This window comes from Hevea brasiliensis, chromosome 4 (genome assembly GCF_030052815.1).
Source record: "Hevea brasiliensis isolate MT/VB/25A 57/8 chromosome 4, ASM3005281v1, whole genome shotgun sequence".
NCBI lineage: Eukaryota > Viridiplantae > Streptophyta > Magnoliopsida > Malpighiales > Euphorbiaceae > Hevea > Hevea brasiliensis.
In genome coordinates, this window is record NC_079496.1 from 23,389,064 (window position 1) to 23,411,876 (window position 22,813).

The 22,813-nt window shown below is 33.1% G+C and overlaps 1 protein-coding gene and 1 long non-coding RNA gene across 3 annotated transcripts; both read right to left on the reverse strand.

Annotated features, from left to right (window-relative positions):
- Positions 1 to 489: 489 nt before the first annotated feature.
- On the reverse strand, positions 490 to 4,783 carry LOC110634763 (uncharacterized). Its single transcript, XR_009148224.1, has 3 exons — positions 3,908 to 4,783; positions 1,364 to 1,751; positions 490 to 1,275 (listed from the first exon to the last, which is right to left on the reverse strand). It is a non-coding gene; the product is annotated as an uncharacterized LOC110634763 (long non-coding RNA).
- A 1,099-nt stretch (positions 4,784 to 5,882) lies between these two features.
- LOC110634770 (protein PHOTOSYSTEM I ASSEMBLY 2, chloroplastic) lies at positions 5,883 to 21,942 on the reverse strand. 2 transcript variants are annotated; one of them, XM_021783911.2, is made up of 6 exons: positions 21,789 to 21,941; positions 21,492 to 21,589; positions 21,012 to 21,177; positions 8,103 to 8,195; positions 6,375 to 6,505; positions 5,883 to 6,189 (listed from the first exon to the last, which is right to left on the reverse strand). In XM_021783911.2, exons 1-5 carry the CDS (start codon positions 21,859 to 21,861, stop codon positions 6,375 to 6,377), a joined length of 561 nt encoding a protein of 186 aa, XP_021639603.2. In that variant the 5' UTR covers positions 21,862 to 21,941; the 3' UTR covers positions 5,883 to 6,189. The 2 variants fall into 2 exon arrangements, with proteins under 2 accessions (XP_021639603.2, XP_021639604.2); XM_021783912.2 differs by lacking the exon at positions 5,883 to 6,189 and having other exon boundaries at positions 6,374 to 6,519; positions 21,789 to 21,942.
- Between the last annotated feature and the right edge of the window lie 871 nt (positions 21,943 to 22,813).

The window sequence follows — 22,813 nt, forward strand, 5'->3', positions numbered from 1 at the left end:
CTTGCTCTCTGTTTTTATTTTATTTTATTTTATTTTTCTGTTTTTATCTGAAGGTGGAGCTCATTGATAAGTCGGGACCAAGTCTATCAAACATTGAAATCCCATAGCAAGTTAAAGAAAACCAGAATACAGGCCCGAAGCTAACAAGCCACATCCCAAAAAGCCTATCCAAGTAACCCAAGGGTTAGGCAGCAAAGGATGTAGTGTGCACCATCTGAAGCACCCTCTGCCCCAATCCGGCAAGAACACCAAAAGACTAGCCCCAAACATTCCTCAATTACTAAAACCAATAGAGCCCCTACTCTGGTAGCCAGGCATGGCAGAAAAGAATCGAACAAGAAGGAGCTCAAAACCAGAACAAAAGCCCCAAACTCCTATTGTTGAACAGTGGATTTTCCAATGGTGCTACTGGTGAAGAAGAAGGCAGAGCCTAAGTAGCACGAAAATGGAAATGCGGATATGGGGAAAACGGCATTTTAAAAAATATAGAGGTATATATATATCTCCAAATTATGAAAGATGTTCAACAATAAATAGACTCCAAATCAACATTCAAATTCAATTAGAAAGATACATATCTAAAAGTTTCATGCTCGTAAGAAAAAATATAAACTACAACACATTCAAACATTAAAAATGAAAAAAATAGTGAAATTTATGACATTTTCTCTATTTCATTATCTTTTTCCTTCTTCATGTTTGTAGTTGCATTTTCATTAAAAAAAAAAAACTTAACTCTTGTTCATCAATTGAAAAGTTGACAAACTCAAGAAGTCTCACATCTTTCATACTCCCAAATTGATCCCCACCATCATCCCACAATTTTGTCTTCTCATCATAATATTGGGAGGAGTTTCTTGATAGATGACGAAGATTATTATGGATAAAGCCCAAGTCCTTTGCACATTCTGGAGTTATTTTGTTCCTTCTACATTAATGAATGAATGAATAAGTACTCCAATTTTTTTCACAATATGAGAAGAAGTAGGTTGTCCAAGCGCTTTAAAAGCCAACATTTGAAATAAAGATGTATTGAAACCAAAACATGCCCGCCACTTCCTAAGATCTGTAGCATACATACTTCCAATATAATCAGGATCTGCAAAAAACTTGCTTTTCAAAGAAAAATTTACAAATTCATCATTTGCTCTAATTTGTTCATCTTTATTAGAAAAAATAATCCTAAAACACTTAATTCTTTTAGTTTATATTTCTCCATCCATATGAGGAGTCGCTCTACCCTCTCCTTTTTAAAGCCATTTTTCATTGTAAAATCTTCATAAACAAGAAAATAAATTTAGGAAATAAAAAAAACTAAAAAAAAATTATAGCAAGAAGATGAGTATGTAATTTAGAAACTTACCTTGGATTTAATGAATGAGCTAAACAATGAAGGAAAATGTTGCTCTTTACCCAACGATCAACAAGAATTCGATAATCCACATTATAGAAAGATGAAAACTCATCTACTTACTTTCCTTCATGATTAAAAATAACATTCTTTACCTTTTCAATCATAAAATCCCACAACTCATAAATCAAATGAAGGCATAGCTTATCTGTGTCACAAACTATAATCATGTCATAAATGGGTCTAGTAAAAGCAAGGATGTAATCAATCTTTTTCCCACCAATCCTCATCCACCACTTTGTCATGAACAAATCTAATTTTGGCATGGTCATCTTCTCGGTACTATGCCCATTGATCACTTATAACCATTGCTTCTAAACCACGCCTAATGAGTTTAAATCTTTTAAGCATCACAACAATAGAAGCAAAATGACTATCAGCAACTAAAAGCAACTTGAAAGGGCTAAACCGATTGTAAATTGCAAGCCTCATGAAATGATTTATTAAAAAAATTTTTATTTGCAAAGCATCCTCATGAATTTCTGTGATCTAATGAGACACATTATAAGTTTGTTGATTAGTTTCCATATTTTTTGCTGCACATATATTTTTCAAAACAAGATTAAGAGTATGCACAAAATAAATAGTCTAATAAATATGTGGAAACATTCCCTCAATAATTTCTCCATCACCCTTACAATTCGAAGCATTACCATTAATGACGTGCAACACTTTTTGAAAACCAACCTCATCAATTACTTCCTTTAGCAAATTAGCAATGAATTGCTTATCTTTCACTTTACCAAAACAATCTACAAATTTGATAAACATAAGGCCAAACTCAAAAAAAACCATAAAATTAATTAAAGGTCTCCTCTGAGGATCACTCTATCCATCACTCACAATACTAATACCCTTTCTTAACCAAGTGCTTTTAATTGGTTCAACCAACCTCTCTACATTTGTCTTTTCTTGCTAAAGTAATGTGGTTCTCAATTTGTTATAACCAGGCGGCACATAATCACCCAAAGCATGATTAGCAACAAAGGAATAAGAACTCACATAATAAGAGTTTCTAACAAAATTAAAAGGTACACCTCCAATGTAGAATATTCTAGCAATCTCTGCATCTGGTTAAGCTCTAGTTTGCAAGTCAAAAGCTCTACCAATAGGAGAATCATTAACTCTTCTTTTCTTTAAAGCTGCAGAAACATTTGGTTTAGTTATATTTTATGAAGGAATAAAAGTTGTACTAATAGGTAAAGGAACTCATATAGATTGTGAATTGGTAATTCTATTTGTTACCTCATCCTCCTGTTTTCACATTTCAGAAATACTATCATTTCTCAATTTTTTACACACACTAATCCCTTTCCTAGTGATTTTCAGTAAATGAGCCCTCACTCTATTATAACTCCCTTGTTTTTCTTGTCGACAAAAATTACATACCCATTTACTATTATCCACTCCTTCTCTGATTTTCTCAAGTTTAGTCACATATCTCCACAAGGGGTTAAATTCTTTCTCTCTAGTTTTTGAAGAAGTAACATTAGTGCTATTTGCTTGAGTAGAATTAGAATTCGAACAATCCATTCAAATATTGTCCTATTAAAAAGACAAAAAGAAAATGCAATTTCATGTAATTTACAAATTATTCAGACAAATTATATACTAAAGATTAAAGCACAATACAAATTATATATTAAAAGATTAAACAATTAAACAATAGAATTGAATACGACTATAAAAATTATTATAAAAAAATTAATATATAATATAACTATACATAAAACAAATTGAATTAAACAAATTACATATAAATTATCACAAAAATATAAAATATGTTAATATAAAATATAAAATTTGAATGTTGGAATTTTTTTTATTTATCATTAATTAGAATTTAAACTTGAAATTTTATAATTTTAAAAATAACTTTAAAATATATTTATATTTGTTTTAATTTCCCTTAAAGCTTTGATTGCAAAAATATGGCAAATCTTGAAAATTTTTAGTGAATTTGAGAGGAATTTTTTAACTTTTCCTTTTTAATATATATATATGACAACTCTTCAAATTTGGTTTGAGAAAAAATCTAATTATGGCATATACATTTAGAGAGAAAATTGATATTAAATGTGACAAAATTGTGATTAATTCATGGAAGTTTTAAATAAATTTGTTTTAGAGAGAAATTAAATAAAGGAAAATAATGAATTAAATGATAAGAAAAAAAATCATTAATTCTAATCAAACCAAATCAGATTTATAATTTCTATTCATATAAATCATAAACCAGTCATCCAATCAAACCAAATAACATTTAAAACTCAAACCAATCAAACCATTCCAATATATAAACCAATCAAACAATCAAGAAAATATTACAATCAGGAAGAAGCAAATGGGAATGGAGAACGAGAAAAGCGGAGAAAGTTAAAGCCTTAAAAGCCACGAGACAAGGGAGAGGCAGAGCAGAGAAAGGGAGATGCAGAGAAGAGCAAGGGAGATGGAGATGCAGAGAAGAGAAAGGAGATGCAGAGAAGAGATCCTCACCTGCACTGACTGCCGACTGCTAACTGCCGTTGCTATTGCTGTTGCTGCCGTCAATTGCAAGTAAGTCCTTTGGTCCTCTTCTCCTCCTCTTCTTCTTCTTCTTCTTCTTCTTCTATGTCTTCTGTTGAATGTGATGAGTTGTGAATGTGAAGTGCGACGTGATTTTTGTTTGCGATTTTAACCTACCTATTTTCTTTCTTTTTTTTTAAAGAAATGCGTTTATGATTTGTAGTATTTCTGGAAATGGCATGGAAACGTCTCAGAGCCATATCATCTCATTTCCGATATGGAAATGTTTCAGACACTGGAAAACGCTACCCAATATCGTTTCAGTGCTTCATAGGGCAGAGCTCCCAGCCTCTCATTCTCTTATAGCTATAGCGTCAAAGGACACCAATAGGTGTCAGTAAGGACCTTGAGATGACCAATCCTTCTTCTGCAAGAACACAAGCAACACCCAAACAAGTTACCTAGGCACAATTCAAGTAAATCCAACAAAAATCTCTCTCTAAACTCGTTGATCTACACCAAAAGGGGAAAAAACACAAAAATATCCGCAATCCCCCCGTAGGTTTTAAGGGAAGGAACCCACGTCCAGCTTAGAGGAGGAGAGCCATCCCCTATTCGGAAGGAGCAATGGACACTTGCAAGCCGATAAAAATAGAGACCTGACTCTCAGAAAGTGAAGAGATAAAATAGAGAAGAATTTCTATCTCTATCAACTAAAGAGAGAAAGTAGCATAATTCTAGCTTGCTTTTTGTTTACTTAGAATTCATTATTTCTTTCTCATGCAGCCATATTAAAGGAGTGAAGGCTAGGAGGTTAAAGGAGTGAAGGCTTGGGGCTAAAGGAGGGTGATGGCTTGGAGTGGGACTTGGCTTGTGGGATGGAATTATAATGGCCTTGACAACTAATATCCTATGGGCAGTGGGCTTCATATAAAACTTTAATGGGCTTGATTACTAATATCTCTAAGCTTAAAATATATAAGCCCAAATAATTTGATTTTTTTTTTCAAAATAATCAAATCGAACTAAAAATTAAAATTCTTCAAAATAATAAAAGAAAAATCAAATTAAAACAATTTGACTGAAGTTTGTTCACCCTAATTATTGTATTATTAAACATTCATTATGATATCTGCATTTTTATCACTCATCTTACAGGTGTGTTCAACACGCTTAATATTCACTTCTACACAATACAATATAATTAGTTTAATCATAGTCATATAAAACTCTTACGATCGCAAAGTACGCCAATCGCACTTCTCCAATTTCTCCATCCTGTATATGGATCACACTCTCATCTAAAATTTTTTTCTTTTTGAATTGATTGCATTTAGATACTAAACCCATGGACCTAAAGCCAATCGTTGATCACATTACAAAAATTTTTTAATGTCATAATAAAAATTTAGTAAAAATTTTAGTGATTAAGAGTTAAAATTAGCCCATCAGAATCCCTTTATAAATTAATTATGTAATTTATGCTCGCTCTTAATTATGTTAGTTTATCACTTAGGTGGTAATATGAGAATTCATGTGATATCAAAATATTTAACCATATAAGATTTTTTTTTTTTTTTTTTTTTGTGTAAAAATGTGAAACCAATTGCATTTCTCTATAATTTTCGTGGGTGATTAACGATGATGTCCTTCAGATTTATTGATATTAATGGGCTAATCTCTGCTATTTCAAAACCTCAAGATTTGATTCTTGCATTTCAGTTCCATCAACAATAATTACCTTTGGTCTTAAAGTGACATTTTTAGCTTCTTTCTACATCGCATGGAAAAGACAAAAATATTGTCTCATCAAACCAAATGCTATTTGGTTAATGTCAAATACAGCATGAGCACTTCATTTCAGAAACAAATGTATCCTACAACTTTGTCTAAAATTACATTTGAAAACTACTAAATTTCAATCTGATACCTAAGTACAGACATGACCCATCAACCAACACAAGACTGCACCATTAGGTTCTCTTATAGCTCAATGAATTAATGTTATACACTACAGTGAACATAAAGAAGATGGTTCACTGTCCTCTGATTGGGCCGACTTTGAATGAAATAGCATACATATTCAAAATCAAAGCTAGGTTTTTTCAAGGGCTAGTCTAAAGAAGAAAAGCTTCCAATGTGTGCTAGACATAAAGATAACGTTCAGACTATATACACTGATAGTGCTGCTGGCTGCATTCATCTTTTCATAGTCTTACAATCAAAATTCCATAATTGCAATGTTTCCAAAATTTTCTACTTGGCGGATTGGCCTGTCAAAGTAAAACAATCGTAAATGAGGCATTATCAGTGACCATTTTTAAACCATCCTCCCACCTCCCTCTCATTTTAGTGGAATGCATTATTTACCCTTCAAATAAAATGTAACAGACTATGAAGCAATATTGAAACACGTGAAAAGCCACCAAGAGAATAATAAAGAAGTAGAAGAACTTACTCAAGATCCAGGCAATAGCCGACCATTATACATCTTATCAAGTAATTGCCGTGCATCAGGCCTCCTTAGAAGACCTTTGTTATTTGGCAAACCAGTACCTAAGCACACAGGACACACAAGTTTCCCCCGACCTGCTCACAAAGAACTAGAAAACACTTCTCACTGGAATTGAAAAATCAACAATGTGATGGTTAAAAGGAAAATTCAAGTAAACAAAATGACAGGACAATTACAATGATATCTCCCAAGAAGTTTTACAAATAAAGAGAATGATGCAATAAAAATTTAACTCAGGCAAGTAGACAAATCCTAATTCCTATATAAGGATAGTTTGCAATTCACAGTAACTCAGGACATGAAATTGATAAATTGCATGCATCCCTGCAATAGAAGCTCTAAATCTTCAACAACAGTAACTAGCAGCTGCAGAAATTGTATTTTCAGATATCAGTCAAAAGCCAATAGCAAAAGAGAGTTCTCTCTCTTTTGTTTTCTGGATAATCAAGATATTCTTCTCTTTCCATTAATTTTCCTATTATAAGCATTTATCTGGATACCAACAAGAATTTGCAATCTCTGCTGAAACCTGGTTTTGTTTTCAATATCAGCATATCAAACAACCAACAGTAATCAGTTTTAACTAATCAAAATTCTTTATTGCATATTCTCCAAGTGATGCTGCTAACAATACACTGACATCTCCTTCATAATTTCTTACAGTGGGAAAAACCCTTTGCCCATGTAAAGAACTCACATTTTATTTTTAGAGTCCAAAGGGTTTATAATTCCAGAATATTCAAGGTTTATACATTTAAAGAAGTCGTATTTGATCAACATAATTATGTTTCTATATTGTAGCAATATAATGCAGCTTGCACACAATGCTCTCAAAGAGGTACAACCCCATCATTACAAGTAAAAGATAGATGTATATTGTGCAACAGATGGGAATCTATCTATTATATAATGAAAGAAAAGATATTCCAATTTTTATTGGATATTATATTGAAAGATACAATTGCTTATGTGGCAACCTTATGTTGATTGTAGTAAATGAGCACACGTTAATTACTAATTTATTAATAAATAATTTATTGATAAATGGTTAATTAGTGATAAATGTGAAAATATTAATTATTAATTTACCAACAAAGACCCCTCTCCTTACTTCTACGTTTCTTTTAATTAAATATGTTTCATCATGAATATTTTATAGCACCATTTTTTTTAATATTTTCAACATACTATCCATTCATAATTCTATGACATTCATCATTCATTGGATTATGACACATTTATATTTATTTTCAAATTCTAAATACTATTTTATTTTTGTTTTTATACTTTATTACTTTGATGGTGATTATCTCATGATAAATTTTATAAAATTTCAAGTGATATTTATAATTATAAGTTATAAATATAACATGAAAAAGTATGTTAAACCTGCACAATGTGTGGGCATCACACTAATATTCAAATGACTACTATGTTATACTGTAGTGGCTCCATCTCTGTACTGAATTTCTCTTAATAAATGATCCATGCATGCCATCGAATGCCATTAAAAGCAAAAATTGAAAAATTTTCATCAAGAAGTACTGCATGGTCAAACAAGTAAAAAACATTAACGAGAAACCAGCATGCATGTGTTTTTTAGTGCTAAAATAGAAGTTTACTGCTAAAATAGAAGTTATTAGCACCACACATCAGAGGAAATATACGTACCATAGCAATTAGGGCATTCCGTAAACTCATAAACATCTTTAGCACGTTTTCTGTTGAGAGCTTTCCATTTTCCGGTACCCCCACACATATCGCCTATATAAAAAACAAAATCAAGGTATTATAGGCCAGTTTAATGGATGAATAAAGACAATGATATTTTCAAAGTGCACTTGTAGGAAAGTGAAACTAGCACCCATTGAAAATGAGTTGAGAGAATGATGATTGAGATTATTTAGAAAAAGCTAACATAGACCACCAAATGCACCAGTATGGAAGGTTTGAGGACTCAAGTTACAAAAGTGAAAAAAAGAGAGAGAGAGAGAGAGAGAGAGAGAGAGAGAGAGAGAGAGAGAGATGAAGGCAGACTAAGAATGACTTCAGATATTGACCTATGATTTAGAAGTAATAGATGTTCTGTAAAATTTTCAAGGGTTAATACAATTTTTCATTTTGAACCAACTTTGCAAGTAAGAGTGCACAAATTTTCCATTGAAAAGCCTACTGATCTCCTTTATGGTATAAGATTTGCGAATTTTCAATTCTATCCAATTCTGTAAATTTTATCAATTTGCTCCATGTTCTTCTAGATTTGTAACAATTTTATCCAACAGTTGAGGGGCATGTGCAATTGATGATGTGTCATCATGGTTTTAAATAATAGAAGTTACGTAACATAACGGTCATTATTTGTAAATTTTTGGGGCTAACGTTACCGATAGTACCTTTAAAATAACAGTCAAAAAATTATAATAGGAACGGCCATTATGCATTCGATACCCACATGGGCAAATGGATTCTTTTTATTTGTGACGCAGAGAGGCCAAAAAGATTATTTTGTTTTTAGTTTCTATACTCCTCCATCTATTTCTCTCATTTCCATCTTCACAAATCTTCATTTCTTGAGCTAAGATCATAAAATAGTGAAAGTTTATTTGTGAATGAGAGCAATTAATCTACACTTCTACATCCATATTCTGCAAATCCATTCAGGATCCTCTTTTTAGTTTCTATACTTCTCCATCTATTTCTCTCATTTCCATCTTCACAAATCTTCATTTCTTTAGCTCAGATCATAAAATAGTGAAAGTTTATTTGAAGTGAATGAGAGCAATTAATCTACACTTCTACATCCATATTCTCCCAATCCATTCAAGATCCTATTAGAATAAGCCACAATGCAATTGCATATGCCCATTCAGGATCCTAGTTATTTTAATTCTAAATTGATTAATGCTAATTATGTCTAAAAATGATGGATTTAATGTCTTTATTTGATGTATTAATACTTATTATTTAGTTGTGTATCTTAGTTTTAATTATATCTTTAAATATCTATACATTTCAAGAAATTTGCAACTTTTTTAAAAAATTTGCTAGTGATAAGCCATTACCATTGTGTTATAGTCATTACAAGTCTGTTTCCATAAGCCACGACCACAAATGCTACCGCGATTTAAATCTATGTGTGTTAACCATGTGGCATGTTAATGCGGACAAAAAAAAAAAAAGTTTAAGTGAAAAGAAAGCTTGAGCATATGACTCACTTGGTGCCTAAAACACCAAAAATGACAAAATTTTGATGCCCTCCTAAGATTGTTGCTTTCTTTCGTTGATTAGACTGAGTTGATAGAGAGAGCGAGGGTGCGTTTTGGGTGTTTTATGCACTAGGTGGATCCCACTTCAAGCATTCTTTCTACCTAATACTTGTTTTTATCCATGTTGGCATGCCACATGGACACCATACTAGCAATTGCACATGCCTCTTAACAAGTGGATAAATTGAAATCGATTTGAAATAATATGGAGCAAATTGATAAAATTTTTAAAATTGGAAAGAACTGAAATTTTGTGTAGGCCCTGTAAGCTAAAATGAGCTTGATTTTGATGATAACAAAACTTAATGAAATATACATTAACCTTTTGTGCATAAATATTTGAAGTGATTTTATAGGTCATGATATGCAAAGACACTGATGGAAGGACTATTCTATTGACATGGCTGATATAAAAGGAGTTTATCATCTTGTATAACATAAGACGAATCAAAGTCCATGAAGAAATATGATAGAAATTAAGCTCTTAGGTCCATTGTACAAGATTGGAGAATTTATGCCATTTGAGACCTAAAATCAATTTTGTTTTTAGATTCAAGGGTTTAGAAAGTGTTTTTATATCATTCCTAAGGTTTTTGAATGGTCAAAATAATTTTTACAACCTTTCTTCAAAAACTCAAAATTTCAATTTTTAAGTCAGGCAGTAGCGAAATTAGTTAACCCGTTGCAAAAATTAGTTAACTAGTTTTGATGTCTAAAATTCTCTATCTTACAAAACTAGTTAACCGATGAAAATTTTAGTTAACTATTTTTATGACCTGACCTGACTCAACTCTGCTGCACGACTTTCTAAGCAATAACGGCTAGTTTTTTGAAAATTAAAGAGCCGTTAGACACACTCTCCAGCAGACGTTTTTGGCAATGAAAAGCACCTATAAAAGGCATCATTTACTACAATTCTAACTAATGAAAGTGTTCTTATTCATAGTGAATTTATTGTGGTTTTTAAAGCTTTCATTCAATTACTCTTGAGCTTGAGTGGCAAATCTTCTCTCTCAATCTTCTAGCATTAAATTCTGTATTTGAGAGTTATTGAGAGTGATTTCTTCTACATCAAAACCTATTTAAGGTTGTGTAAGTGTGAGGACACACTTGTGGAAGGTTTTCAAGCACCTTGTGAAGCTTGTGGTCTTTTGTGGGAAGCAAAGACGTTGTAAAGGTCCTCAAGCACCTGGGAAGCTTGTTGATATTGTAAAGGCTTTGAATCTTGCCTGTTGAAAGATCAAATAGTGGAGTGACTCTCAAAGTGGGACTTTGGGAAGAGTGGATGTAGGCTAAGAGAGCCGAACCACTATAAACATTGTGTTTGATTCTCTTCTTCCCTTAACTCTTTAATTTTCAGCACTTTGATTTTCTGATTATATATTGAATGTGTTGAGAATTTGTTTATTGAGCTAATATTGCAAACTCTGAATTTTATGTGAGAAAATACACTTGATATCAAGTAATTATTTTGTGTATGAACTAGTATTTGTGCATAACTTGATTGATTACTTAAATTACACCCTAGGAACAGAGTTATACACATACATAGAAGTGCAAAGCCTCAATTTTTCATTAAGTCTAGAGCAAGGGCTGAAAAATTGTCTAAAGTGTCCAATTCACCCCCCTCTTGGTCACTTTCTTTGGGACAACAAATTGGTATCAGAGCTTGTCTCTCTTGCTTGGGGTTTAAACACCTTAGAGAGATCCTACAATGGCTGGCACATCTAACACAGCTGGTATCCCTGCACCTTTAGCTGAAGGACACTCTATCACTAGACCACCTTTGTTTAATGGTTCTAATTATTCTTTCTGGAAAGTGAGGATGAGAAACTTTATTCAATCTGTTGATATTGAAGCATGGCAAAGAATTGTTAAAGGTCCTGAAATTCCATTAGAATTGCATGCTGATGGTTATAGAGAAAAACTAGAAGATGATTATAATGAACTTGATTGGAAGAAAGTTTCTTTAAATGCTAAAGCTTTAAACATTCTTCATTGTGCACTTGATGCAACTAAGTATAATCGCATTTCAGGTTGTACATCTGCAAAAGAAGTGTGGGATAAACTTGAAGTCACATATGAAGGGACTAATCAAGTGAAGGAATCAAAAGCAAATAGGCTTGTTCGGGAATATGAACTATTTGAGATGAAACCTGGAGAAACCATTTCAGAAATGAGCACAAGATTTACTGATCTGGTGAATATTCTCAAAGCTCTTGAAAAAGAATTCACTGAAGAAGAGTTAGTCAAGAAAGTCTTGAGGTCACTACCTAAATCATGGGAAACAAAGGTTACAGTGATCTTTGACACCAAAGATTTCTCCAAATTCACTTATGATGAGCTGATTGGTTCTCTTATTGCTCATGAAATGCTTTATGACAAGAGCAAGAGCAATGTAGATGATGAAAAGAAAAAGAGAGGAATTGCCTTAAAGTCAAGCCAAGAGGATGAATTAAGGAAAACTATAGCTTTTAAGGCTGCCTCAAGTGACAGCTCCAATTGTTCAAGTGATGAAGATGATCTTGCCATGATTACAAGAAGATTCAAGAAAGCATTCAAAAAGGGAGGTTCAAAATATAAGAAATTCCTGAAGAAATATTCTCCCAAAGGTGAAACAAGCAAAGATCAAAGTGAGATTAAATGCTTTGAATGCAACAAACCTGGTCACATCAAGCCAAATTGTCCTAAACTGAAAAAGAAGAATTCAAAGGACAAGAGCAAGAAAGCCTTGGTTGCTGGTTGGATGGATAGTGATGATTCCTCAAGTGATAACTCTAGTGACAAGGAGGTTGCACACATTTGTCTCATGGCTCTAGGAGAGGATAAACCAGAAAGTTCCCAACAAAGAGAAATCAACGCTGAGGTAAATAATTCTGACTCTCTTAGTATTGAAGATTATGAAGAAGCATTTGCCAAATTATATGAAGAATACAAAGTTTATAAGAAAAAATGTTCTGCTTTAAATAAAGAAATTGCTTCCTTAAGAGCTGAAAATGATTCTATGAGCATTGTTGTACAAGAAAATAAATTTTATAAAAATCAAATGCTCTTGTATGATGAGCTGAATAAGGAGTTAGAAGATTCAAAAATTGCTTGTGAAAAACTCATTGAGAAAAACAGGATTTTAGAAACTAAGGTGGAATCTTTGACCAATGATTTAGCTAAATTCACAAATGGCACACAAATTCTTGATACGTTACTTGGTTCTCAAAGATTATCAAATCAAAAATCTGGTCTTGGTTATGATGGATTCATGCACTATGGAAAATACAAAAATTTCTTTGTAAAAGCTTCATCTCATTCATTATCAAATGTCATTTGCTTTTACTGCAACCAAAATGGTCATATGGTTAGTCATTGTCCCATAAGGAAAGGTTCCTCAAAAGTAAAAAGGATATGGGTGCCTAAAGGAACAATTCCTAATGTCTCTAACTCTCAAGGACCCAAACTTGCTTGGGTACCTAAGAAATAGTCAATAAATTTCAGGTATGTCTTAGAAGCAAGCAAGAGTGTGAACAATGGTATGTTGATAGTGCTTGTTCAAGACACATGACTGGAGACAAAGAAAAATTTTCAAACCTCACCTTGAAAAGTGGTGGACATGTGAGATTTGGGGACAAAGGCAAAGCTTACATCATTGGAAGTGGCTCTATTGGGAAAAATCCAAGCATAAAGGATGTCGCATTAGTTGAAGGTTTGAAATTCAATCTCCTTAGTGTAAGTCAATTATGTGATAAAGGTTACAAAGTTACTTTTAATTCTACACATTGTGAGATTAGAAGTTTGCATAATGATCATACATTATTCATTGCACCTAGAAGTGAAAATGTATATTTGCTTGATTTGAATATTATTGAAAATGGAAATGAAAGATGCCTTGTATCTCTTGAAGAAGATAGTTGGTTGTGGCATAGAAGACTTGGTCATGCTAGTATGCATGTGATTTCAAAACTTTTAAGATATGACCTTGTTAAAGGTTTGCCAAAAATTAACTTTGAAAAAGACCATGTTTGCAAGCCTTGTTCTCTTGGGAAACAAACCAAAGTTTCTTTCAAATCAAAGAATGTTATTTCAACATCTAGACCTCTTGAGTTGTTACATCTTGATTTGTTTGGTCCTATTACACCTATTAGTCTTGGTGGTAAAGCGTATACCTTGGTCATAGTAGATGATTACACTAGGTATACATGGACATATTTTCTTGCACATAAGGATGAAACTTTTAGTATATTTATATCTTTTTGTAAGAAAGTACAAAGTGAAAAAGGCTTAGCCATTTCCTCCATTAGAAGTGATCATGGGAGCGAGTTTGAAAACCAATCTTTTGATGAATTTTGTTCAAACAATGGCATTTTTCATAACTTTTCAGCTCCTAGAACCCCACAACAAAATGGAGTTGTAGAGAGGAAAAATAGAACTTTACAAGAAATGGCAAGAACAATGCTTAGTGAACATAGTCTTCCAAAATATTTTTGGGCAGAAGCCATAAACACTGCTTGCTATATCTTGAATAGAGCAATGATTAGGCCACTCTTAAAGAAAACCTCTTATGAATTATGGAAAGGGAGGAAGCCTAACATTTCTTACTTTCGTGCATTTGGTTGTAAGTGTTATATTTTGAACAATAAGAAAGATAATCTCAAAAAGTTTGATGTAAAATCAGATGAAGGTATTTTTCTAGGATATTCAATGCATAGCAAAGCTTATCGAGTCTTTAATAGGAGAACTTTGTTAGTTGAGGAAACCATTCATGTTATATTTGATGAAACTAACAACTTCTTGGAAAGAAAGATTGTTTGTGATGATGATGAACGAGGTGAAATTTTTGGAAGAAAAAAGGATGAGACTCAAAAGCAACAAAGTCAACCTATTGAGCCCCAAAGTGCATTTGGGAATGATATTGACAATAAAGATGCTAATGAGAAAGATCAAGAAGGTGATCAAGAAGTATTGCCCAATATTGAAGAACTCCAAATTGATGAACCACATCATGATGACCTACCTCAAGAATGGAGATATCATAGAGATCATCCAAAGGAGGACATAATTGATAGCCCTTCACAAAAGATGATGACAAGAGCTCAACTTCGAAAATACTTTGGTAACGTTGCATTTGTTTCTCAACTTGAACCAAAGTCTTATAATGAAGCTCAAAGTGATGAGAGTTGGATTCTTGCTATGCAAGAAGAACTCAATCAATTTGAGAGAAATAAAGTATGGAAACTTGTTCCTAGGCCTAGAAATTATTCTATTATTGGTACCAAGTGGGTTTTTAGGAACAAAATGGATGATAAAGGACATGTCATTAGAAATAAGGCTAGATTAGTTGCTCAAGGATATAATCAAGAGGAAGGTATTGATTTTGATGAGACTTTTGCTCCAGTTGCTAGAATTGAAGCCATTAGAATGTTATGTGCATTTGCATGTTATAAAAATTTTATGCTCTATCAAATGGATGTTAAGAGTGCATTCTTAAATGGTTATATTGAGGAAGAAGTTTATGTTGAACAACCACCAGGCTTTGAAAACTATGAATTTCCTAATCATGTTTATAAACTCACTAAGGCTTTATATGGATTGAAGCAAGCCCCTAGAGCTTGGTATGAGAGGCTTAGTAAGTTTCTTTTAGATAATGGTTTCCAAAGAGGAAAAGTAGACAACACACTCTTCACAAAAACACATAAACATGATATGCTTATCGTTCAAATTTATGTTGATGACATTATTTTTGGTGCTACTAATGCTTCTCTATGCAAAAGCTTCTCTAAGATGATGCAAAATGAATTTGAGATGAGCATGATGGGTGAACTTACCTTTTTCCTTGGACTACAAATTAAGCAACTCAATGGTGGCATCTTCATTAATCAATCCAAGTACATCAAAGATATGCTAAAAAAATTCAAAATGGATGATTTGAAGAGTATTGGAACTCCTATGAGCTCCACCATCAAGTTGGAAAAGGATGAAAAAGGTAAAGATGTTGATCAAAAGCTATTTAGAGGCATGATTGGCTCACTTTTATATTTAACTGCATCTAGACCTGACATTCATTTTAGTGTATGTTTGTGTGCTCGGTTTCAATCATGTCCTAAGGAATCTCATCTAATTGCTGTCAAAAGGATTTTCAAATACCTCATTGGCACACACTCAATTGGTTTATGGTATCCTAAATGCGACACATTTGATCTAGTTGGATATAGTGATTCTGACTTTGCTGGAAGTAGATTGGATAGAAAGAGTACTTCGGGTACTTGTCAATTCCTAGGTCATGCCTTAGTGTCTTGGCATAGTAAGAAACAAACTTCTGTAGCTCTTTCTACTGCTGAAGCAGAATACATTGCTGCAGGAAGTTGTGTTGCTCAAATTCTATGGATGAAGCAACAATTAGAAGATTTTGGTATAAAGGTTGATCATGTTCCTATAAGGTGTGATAATACTAGTGCCATCAACTTAACTAAAAATCCAGTTCAACACTCTAGATCAAAGCACATAGAAATTAGACATCACTTTATTAGAGATCATGTTCAAAACGGTGATATTAAGTTAGAGTTTGTTCCTACAGAACAACAACTTGCAGATATTTTTACAAAACCACTAAATGAGGAAAACTTTTGTAGGATTAGAAGAGAACTTGGCATGAGTGAAGCTATTGAATGATATTTATTGCATTTGATATGAATTTGGTGCATAAATTGGTTAAATATGTTGTTAGTACTTTATTCTGCGTACATGTGTTTTTAGTTAACTACTTTCTCACTGCAGTTGTCTAGTTTTATACCTATATAATATTTAGCCAACTGGGTTTCAAAATTAGTTAACTAATTTTGCCTCTGTGTGCATGTGACAAAACGCGCCTGATTTAAAATTACTTTATTTCTAACGGGTATTTTCGCTCTCTTTGTAATCTATTTTGACAAATATACCCCTAACCACAGTTATGCTCTTTTTATGTCTTCAAAGGGTAAAATTGGGTTTTGACAAAAAAAAAAAAAGGATTCCCGGTTCTCCATGAAAAATTGTACACAATTTCAAAATTTGAAAAATTTTTTTTTGTAACTGCTGCATATCACTTCAATCAATCTAAAACTCCCTCATTTCTCTGCTACAAGTTGATTCTCCACTCTCTTAGAAACCCCAAATTACTCTCAAAACCAGAAATCCCCAATTTTCTTTCTCAAAATCCCTAAACGGTAAAATCCCGTTCTTCCTTAAACCACTACTTCTCACTGAAATTTTTCAAGGATCGATGGCAAGGGTAAAACAAGTGACTACCAAACCTCGAAAATTCATGGGTGATGCCATGAAAGCTGCTACCGGTTCCGAAAAGGAGAGAGAAGAAGGAACTGAAGTTGAGAAACGATGTGTGAAAGCAGACAGTGGCAGAACGAGCAAGAAAAAGAAAGGGAAAGGGTATTGCTGGGTCAGAGCCCTCTGTGAAAAAGAAGAAAATGGAAAAAGCCCTTGCTTCGAAACCTTTTGTGCAACAAAATATTTTTGAGCCAAGGTACATTAAATGGGATTCATTTTCTGACTTGCCTTATGAATTTGAAGAATTATTTACTTTTCAAGGCTGGATGGAATTTTCTGAGTTGAATGAATATTATTATCCTTATTTGATTCAAGAATTTTATGGAAGTATGAAAGAAGTTGTTAAAGGAGAAAGTTTCAGTGTGAGAGTTAAGAAGAAAAGTCAGATTATTGATGTTGATTTCTTAGCCTCTGTTTTAAACCTACCAAATGATGGAAATAAGATTGGAACCTTCAAAGATTCTAGGAAGCTTGATGGATATGATGAGAAGGCATTTCAATTATCAATTTTTCCGGAGGGTACACCTGAAAATGAAATGACCAATATCAGTTTAGTGCCTCAAAATTTTAGGATTCTACAATCCTTCATTCGATATTTGCTCAATCCTAGGAGTGGTAGTCACTCATATGCAAATAGCCTTGACTTATGCATTATGTGGCACTTGGTTAACAAAATCAGATTTAATTTGCCATTTTTGATTTTTAAAGTAATTGCTAAGTCTAGTAAGCATAGAAGGTTGCCACATGCTATGCCTTTGACTCTTATATTTCAAGCTATGGGAGTTGATTTGAGTAAAGAAAAGAAGTTTAGCAATCCTATCCCCATTAAGGAGATATTCAAGGCTGATGATGGTAGAAAAAGGAGTAAGAAAGAAGACAAAAAGCAAGAAGAAGAGACTGAGATTGAGATTGAATCTGAATCAGAATCAGATTCTGAAACAGAATCGGACATCCCACTAAGCAAGTTGAAAGAAAAGAGTTCTAAGATAGATGAAGGGGAAAGCTCTAAGAAGAAAGAGAAAATGAAGCTGAAAATGTCAGATTTTGTGAAAATCAGTAAAGCAAATCTGGACATGATGAAGGAAATAAAAGAAATGAGTGGACTGACCTTGAATATTTTAGAAAAATCTCATGAGTTGCGTAAGGAATTATGGCTGAACACAATGCAAAGATGGATATGTTGATTAATAGATTGGATAGACAAGAGTGGTTCATGAAGAAGATGGCTCAAATGTTGTTTGGTGAATCTTTTGGCAAATTTGGAGATTTTGGAAGTTACCCACAGGGTACTGCTGGTCCTAGCAATGCAAAGGCTGCTGGACCAAGTGGAGTAAAAATTTCTGAAGTGGAAGAAGAAGCAGAGGAGCATGTAGAAGCTGCTGAAAAGGTACAAGAAGAAAGTAAGCTAGCTGAGGTTGAAGAAGTAGAGAAAAATCATGAGAAGGAAAAATCTGCAGAAGAGGCATCAGAAACAGAACAAGAACCTGCCAACGAGACATCAAGAGAATCCTCCTCATCTCATACTACAAGCAACAGCAGCAGTGACAATGGCAAAAGTGAAGGCAGAAATGGTTCAAGACAAGAAGAGGAGAAGGAAGAGCAGTCACAAGACCCATCCTCTGAACAACCAAACATTGTTCCTACTGCCTCTCAACCAGCACTTGAATCAACCATCTCTTTACCCATGCAATACGGACCTAGAAGAACCAAAACACAAGCCAGAAAATCAGTTCTACCTATTCCTCCAAAAATCCAAGTACCCATAACTGAAAAAGAACCCCCAAAGAAGAAGACACAAGCCAAACTTGTTGATCCCACTCACCTTAGGAGAAGTGGCAGAATTCTTAGCAGCAAAGAAAAATCTTAAGATCTTTTGCAATATGCTTTATGACTTTCAAAGTTGTCTCTTTTTGTTTTTTAAACAGGGGAGAAAATAGAAGAAAGCCTATCCTTTTGTTGATGTCAAAAAGGGGGAGAAATCTGGAGAAGATAAGGAAATTTTTTAACTGACAGAATGTTTTTAGTTAACTGGGTACATTTTTAGTTAACTAATTTTGATCAGTGGTTATATGGTTCACATTCTGATATAGATATTTTGGACTTATTTTGGAAAGTTATTGAAGATATGTTGATGATCCTTTATGATTGACTTATGGTTGATATATCTTATGTATGATGATTGAATTGATCTTGGATGAATTAATCTTGGAAATTGCTTAACATGTTATTACCTTCAAGATGCTTTGAATATCAGATTTAGGGGGAGCTATTTTATAGCTTCTCAACATTCTTAATGATTATGTGCATACATATAGGGGGAGCTTGTCTAAAAGCAAGTTCTTGCATACATGACATATGTAGATAGTTATACAATTGAATTTTTATGATCTTCATAGATTCATTAAGTTTTGACATCATCAAAAAGGGGAGATTGTAGGCCCTGTAAGCTAAAATGAGCTTGATTTTGATGATAACAAAACTTAATGAAATATACATTAACCTTTTGTGCATAAGTATTTGAAGTGATTTTATAGGTCATGATATGCAAAGACACTGATGGAAGGACTATTCTATTGACATGGCTGATATAAAAGGAGTTTATCATCTTGTATAACACAAGACGAATCAAAGTCCATGAAGAAATATGATAGAAACTAAGCTCTTAGGTCCATTGTACAAGATTGGAGAATTTATGCCATTTGAGACCTAAAATCAATTTTGTTTTTAGATTCAAGGGTTTAGAAAGTGTTTTTATATCATTCCTAAGGTTTTTGAATGGTCAAAATAATTTTTACAACCTTTCTTCAAAAACTCAAAATTTCAATTTTTAAGTCAGGCAGTAGCGAAATTTGTTAACCCGTTGCAAAAATTAGTTAATTAGTTTCGATGTCTAAAATTCTCTATCTTACAAAACTAGTTAACCGATGAAAATTTTAGTTAACTATTTTTATGACCTGACCTGACTCAACTCTGCTGCACGACTTTCTAAGCAATAACGGCTAGTTTTTTGAAAATTAAAGAGCCGTTAGACACACTCTCCAGCAGACGTTTTTGGCAATGAAAAGCACCTATAAAAGGCATCATTTACTACAATTCTAACTAATGAAAGTTATTCATAGTGAATTTATTGTGGTTTTTAAAGCTTTCATTCAATTACTCTTGAGCTTGAGTGGCAAATCTTCTCTCTCAATCTTCTAGCATTAAATTATGTATTTGAGAGTTATTGAGAGTGATTTCTTCTACATCAAAACCTATTTAAGGTTGTGTAAGTGTGAGGACACACTTGTGGAAGGTTTTCAAGCACCTTGTGAAGCTTGTGGGAGGTTTTCAAGCACCTTGTGAAGCTTGTGGTCTTTTGTGGGAAGCAAAGACGTTGTAAAGGTCCTCAAGCACCTGGGAAGCTTGTTGATATTGTAAAGGCTTTGAATCTTGCCTGTTGAAAAGATCAAATAGTGGAGTGACTCTCAAAGTGGGACTTTGGGAAGAGTGGATGTAGGCTAAGAGAGCCGAACCACTATAAACATTGTGTTTGATTCTCTTCTTCCCTTAACTCTTTAATTTTCAGCACTTTGATTTTCTGATTATATATTGAATGTGTTGAGAATTTGTTTATTGAGCTAATATTGCAAACTCTGAATTTTATGTGAGAAAATACACTTGATATCAAGTAATTATTTTGTGTATGAACTAGTATTTGTACATAACTTGATTGATTACTTAAATTACACCCTAGGAACAGAGTTATACACATACATAGAAGTGCAAAGCCTCAATTTTTCATTAAGTCTAGAGCAAGGGCTGAAAAATTGCCTAAAGTGTCCAATTCACCCCCCTCTTGGTCACTTTCTTTGGGACAACATTTTGCAAAAAAGTTCAAGGGAAAAAGAGGATCGTTAAGCCAAATCCTAACATTGTAGAATAACAAAAAATGCTCAAGTGATAAACACTGAGATTATCCAGCCAAAATAAGATATACAAGAAAGAAAAGCAAAAAAATGCTTACAAAGTACAGCACCGCTGCCTCCACAATTACGGCAAAGAGCTCTTTCTTTTCCATCTAAAGCAATTGCCTTTGGGATGGAGATGGAGGTTCCAGCACTACTACTCAGCACTATAGTAGAACATAAACAAGTAATGCACTGACGCCTTGATGTTGATGCTTGAGATTCCTGTAATGAATATGAAACTTTTACTGGATAAGAACACCAACCTCAATATTTGACAATAGCAATATAACTTTTGCTTCAAACAGAAGCTAAAACCTGTCCTTATAAAATCCTTGGAAAGATTCTGGCTAAGTATTTTCAATGTGCAAGGATCACTTTCCATCTGAACAACTCCCAGAAACACACTTAACAAATTCAACAACTATGTGCAGCACATATGGTATTAGCACTCATCAAACCGTAGGCACAACATCAAGCATATCAAAACAAGAAAACCAATAAACAAACTAGATATCCAGAAAAAATGAGAGCTTCACCTTGATTGATTCCAAGGAATGCTTGGGAACTTCAGAAGAGCAGCTCTCATTTTCCAAACTTGATCTCACTCGAATCCCAATTGAGTTGGAGTTGAACGCTAAACATTACAAATAAATTACACAATTAACATCACAGTTCTACCAACAAACGATACATTCACCAGTATATGCATAGAGAAACAAAAGTTAATGTGGGTATTCCGAGGAAATTTGAGAAGCGCAAATCGATTTTGCCTGCACAAGGGAGCAATTATGAAGGAATTAAAATTGAATTAAAGGTGCAAAGAGATAACTCACAGTAACGAGGAGAGGTTTTAGGGGAGAAAGAGAAGCGTTGAGGGACAGCGGAGAGATGAGAAGAGGACGCCATTCTCTCTCACTCGGAAAAAGAACTTGTGGAGGGAGAATATTAGATAATCCCGCTTGGATCAGTTTAGTTATAAAACGAATCGGGTGTTTTCATTTTGGGTGACCCGATCCGAAATTAACTGCGAGATGGGTTCTCATTATCCAAAGTCCAAAACTTCTCCCCATTTTATCCTTTCTTTCCGAAGTATATTAAAAAGATATACAAAAAATAAAACTTAGATGGATGGTTAATTGATTATTTTAATTTTATTTTTTAACGCTTAAGGCGGTAAAATATTTATTTTGAAAAATTTTAGATTGTAATTCCACAAGTAATGATATATCCATGTTCAATTAACCTTTTTCACTTAGTATCCTAAATTTTAACACTGTTATAGGTGTTTAGTTAACCTATTTGTATACTATTTTTTCTTAAAAAATTATTTTTTTAATATTTTAGTTTTGATACTTTATTTTAATTTTAAAAACAATCTTATATAATTATAGTCATAAAAATTATAATTACTTATTATTTAAAATTTAAAATTCACGTATCATAATATATATATATATATATATATATATATATATATATATAAATAACGAGATGTATATCTAAGCAATAATGACAATAAACTAAAAGATAATATAACTCAATAATGTACAAGTATTAAGTATGTATTGAAAGTTAAATTTTAGGCAGTAGAACCAACCACATACATAAAGCAAGCAAGTAAAAGAGAATTTCTTTAAATTAATATTTATTTAAGAAAACGAAATACAAAGCAATCAAAGTTTTATAGAGAAGAGAGGGTTTGACATAAGAGTTGGGCACTGTTATATGGTAAAAGAATTTTACCGTATAACTATACGACCGGCCATATTATATGGTAGTGAGTGTTAGACACTAAAGGAGTCGTATGGGTCTAAGATAAGAGTTGCGAATATGAGAATGTTAAGGTGGATGAGTGGTC

Bases quoted from the DNA above. Each gene is read 5' to 3' on its own strand.
- LOC110634770 (XM_021783911.2), bottom strand. From the start codon at position 21,861: ATGGCGTCCTCTTCTCATCTCTCCGCTGTCCCTCAACGCTTCTCTTTC. The intron at 21,590-21,788 runs GTGAGTTATCTC...TGTAATGTTTAG, and splicing joins TAAAACCTCTCCTCGTTACT to CGTTCAACTCCAACTCAATT. The intron at 8,196-21,011 runs GTAAGCATTTTT...TTTTTTATATAG, and splicing joins AGGCAGCGGTGCTGTACTTT to GCGATATGTGTGGGGGTACC.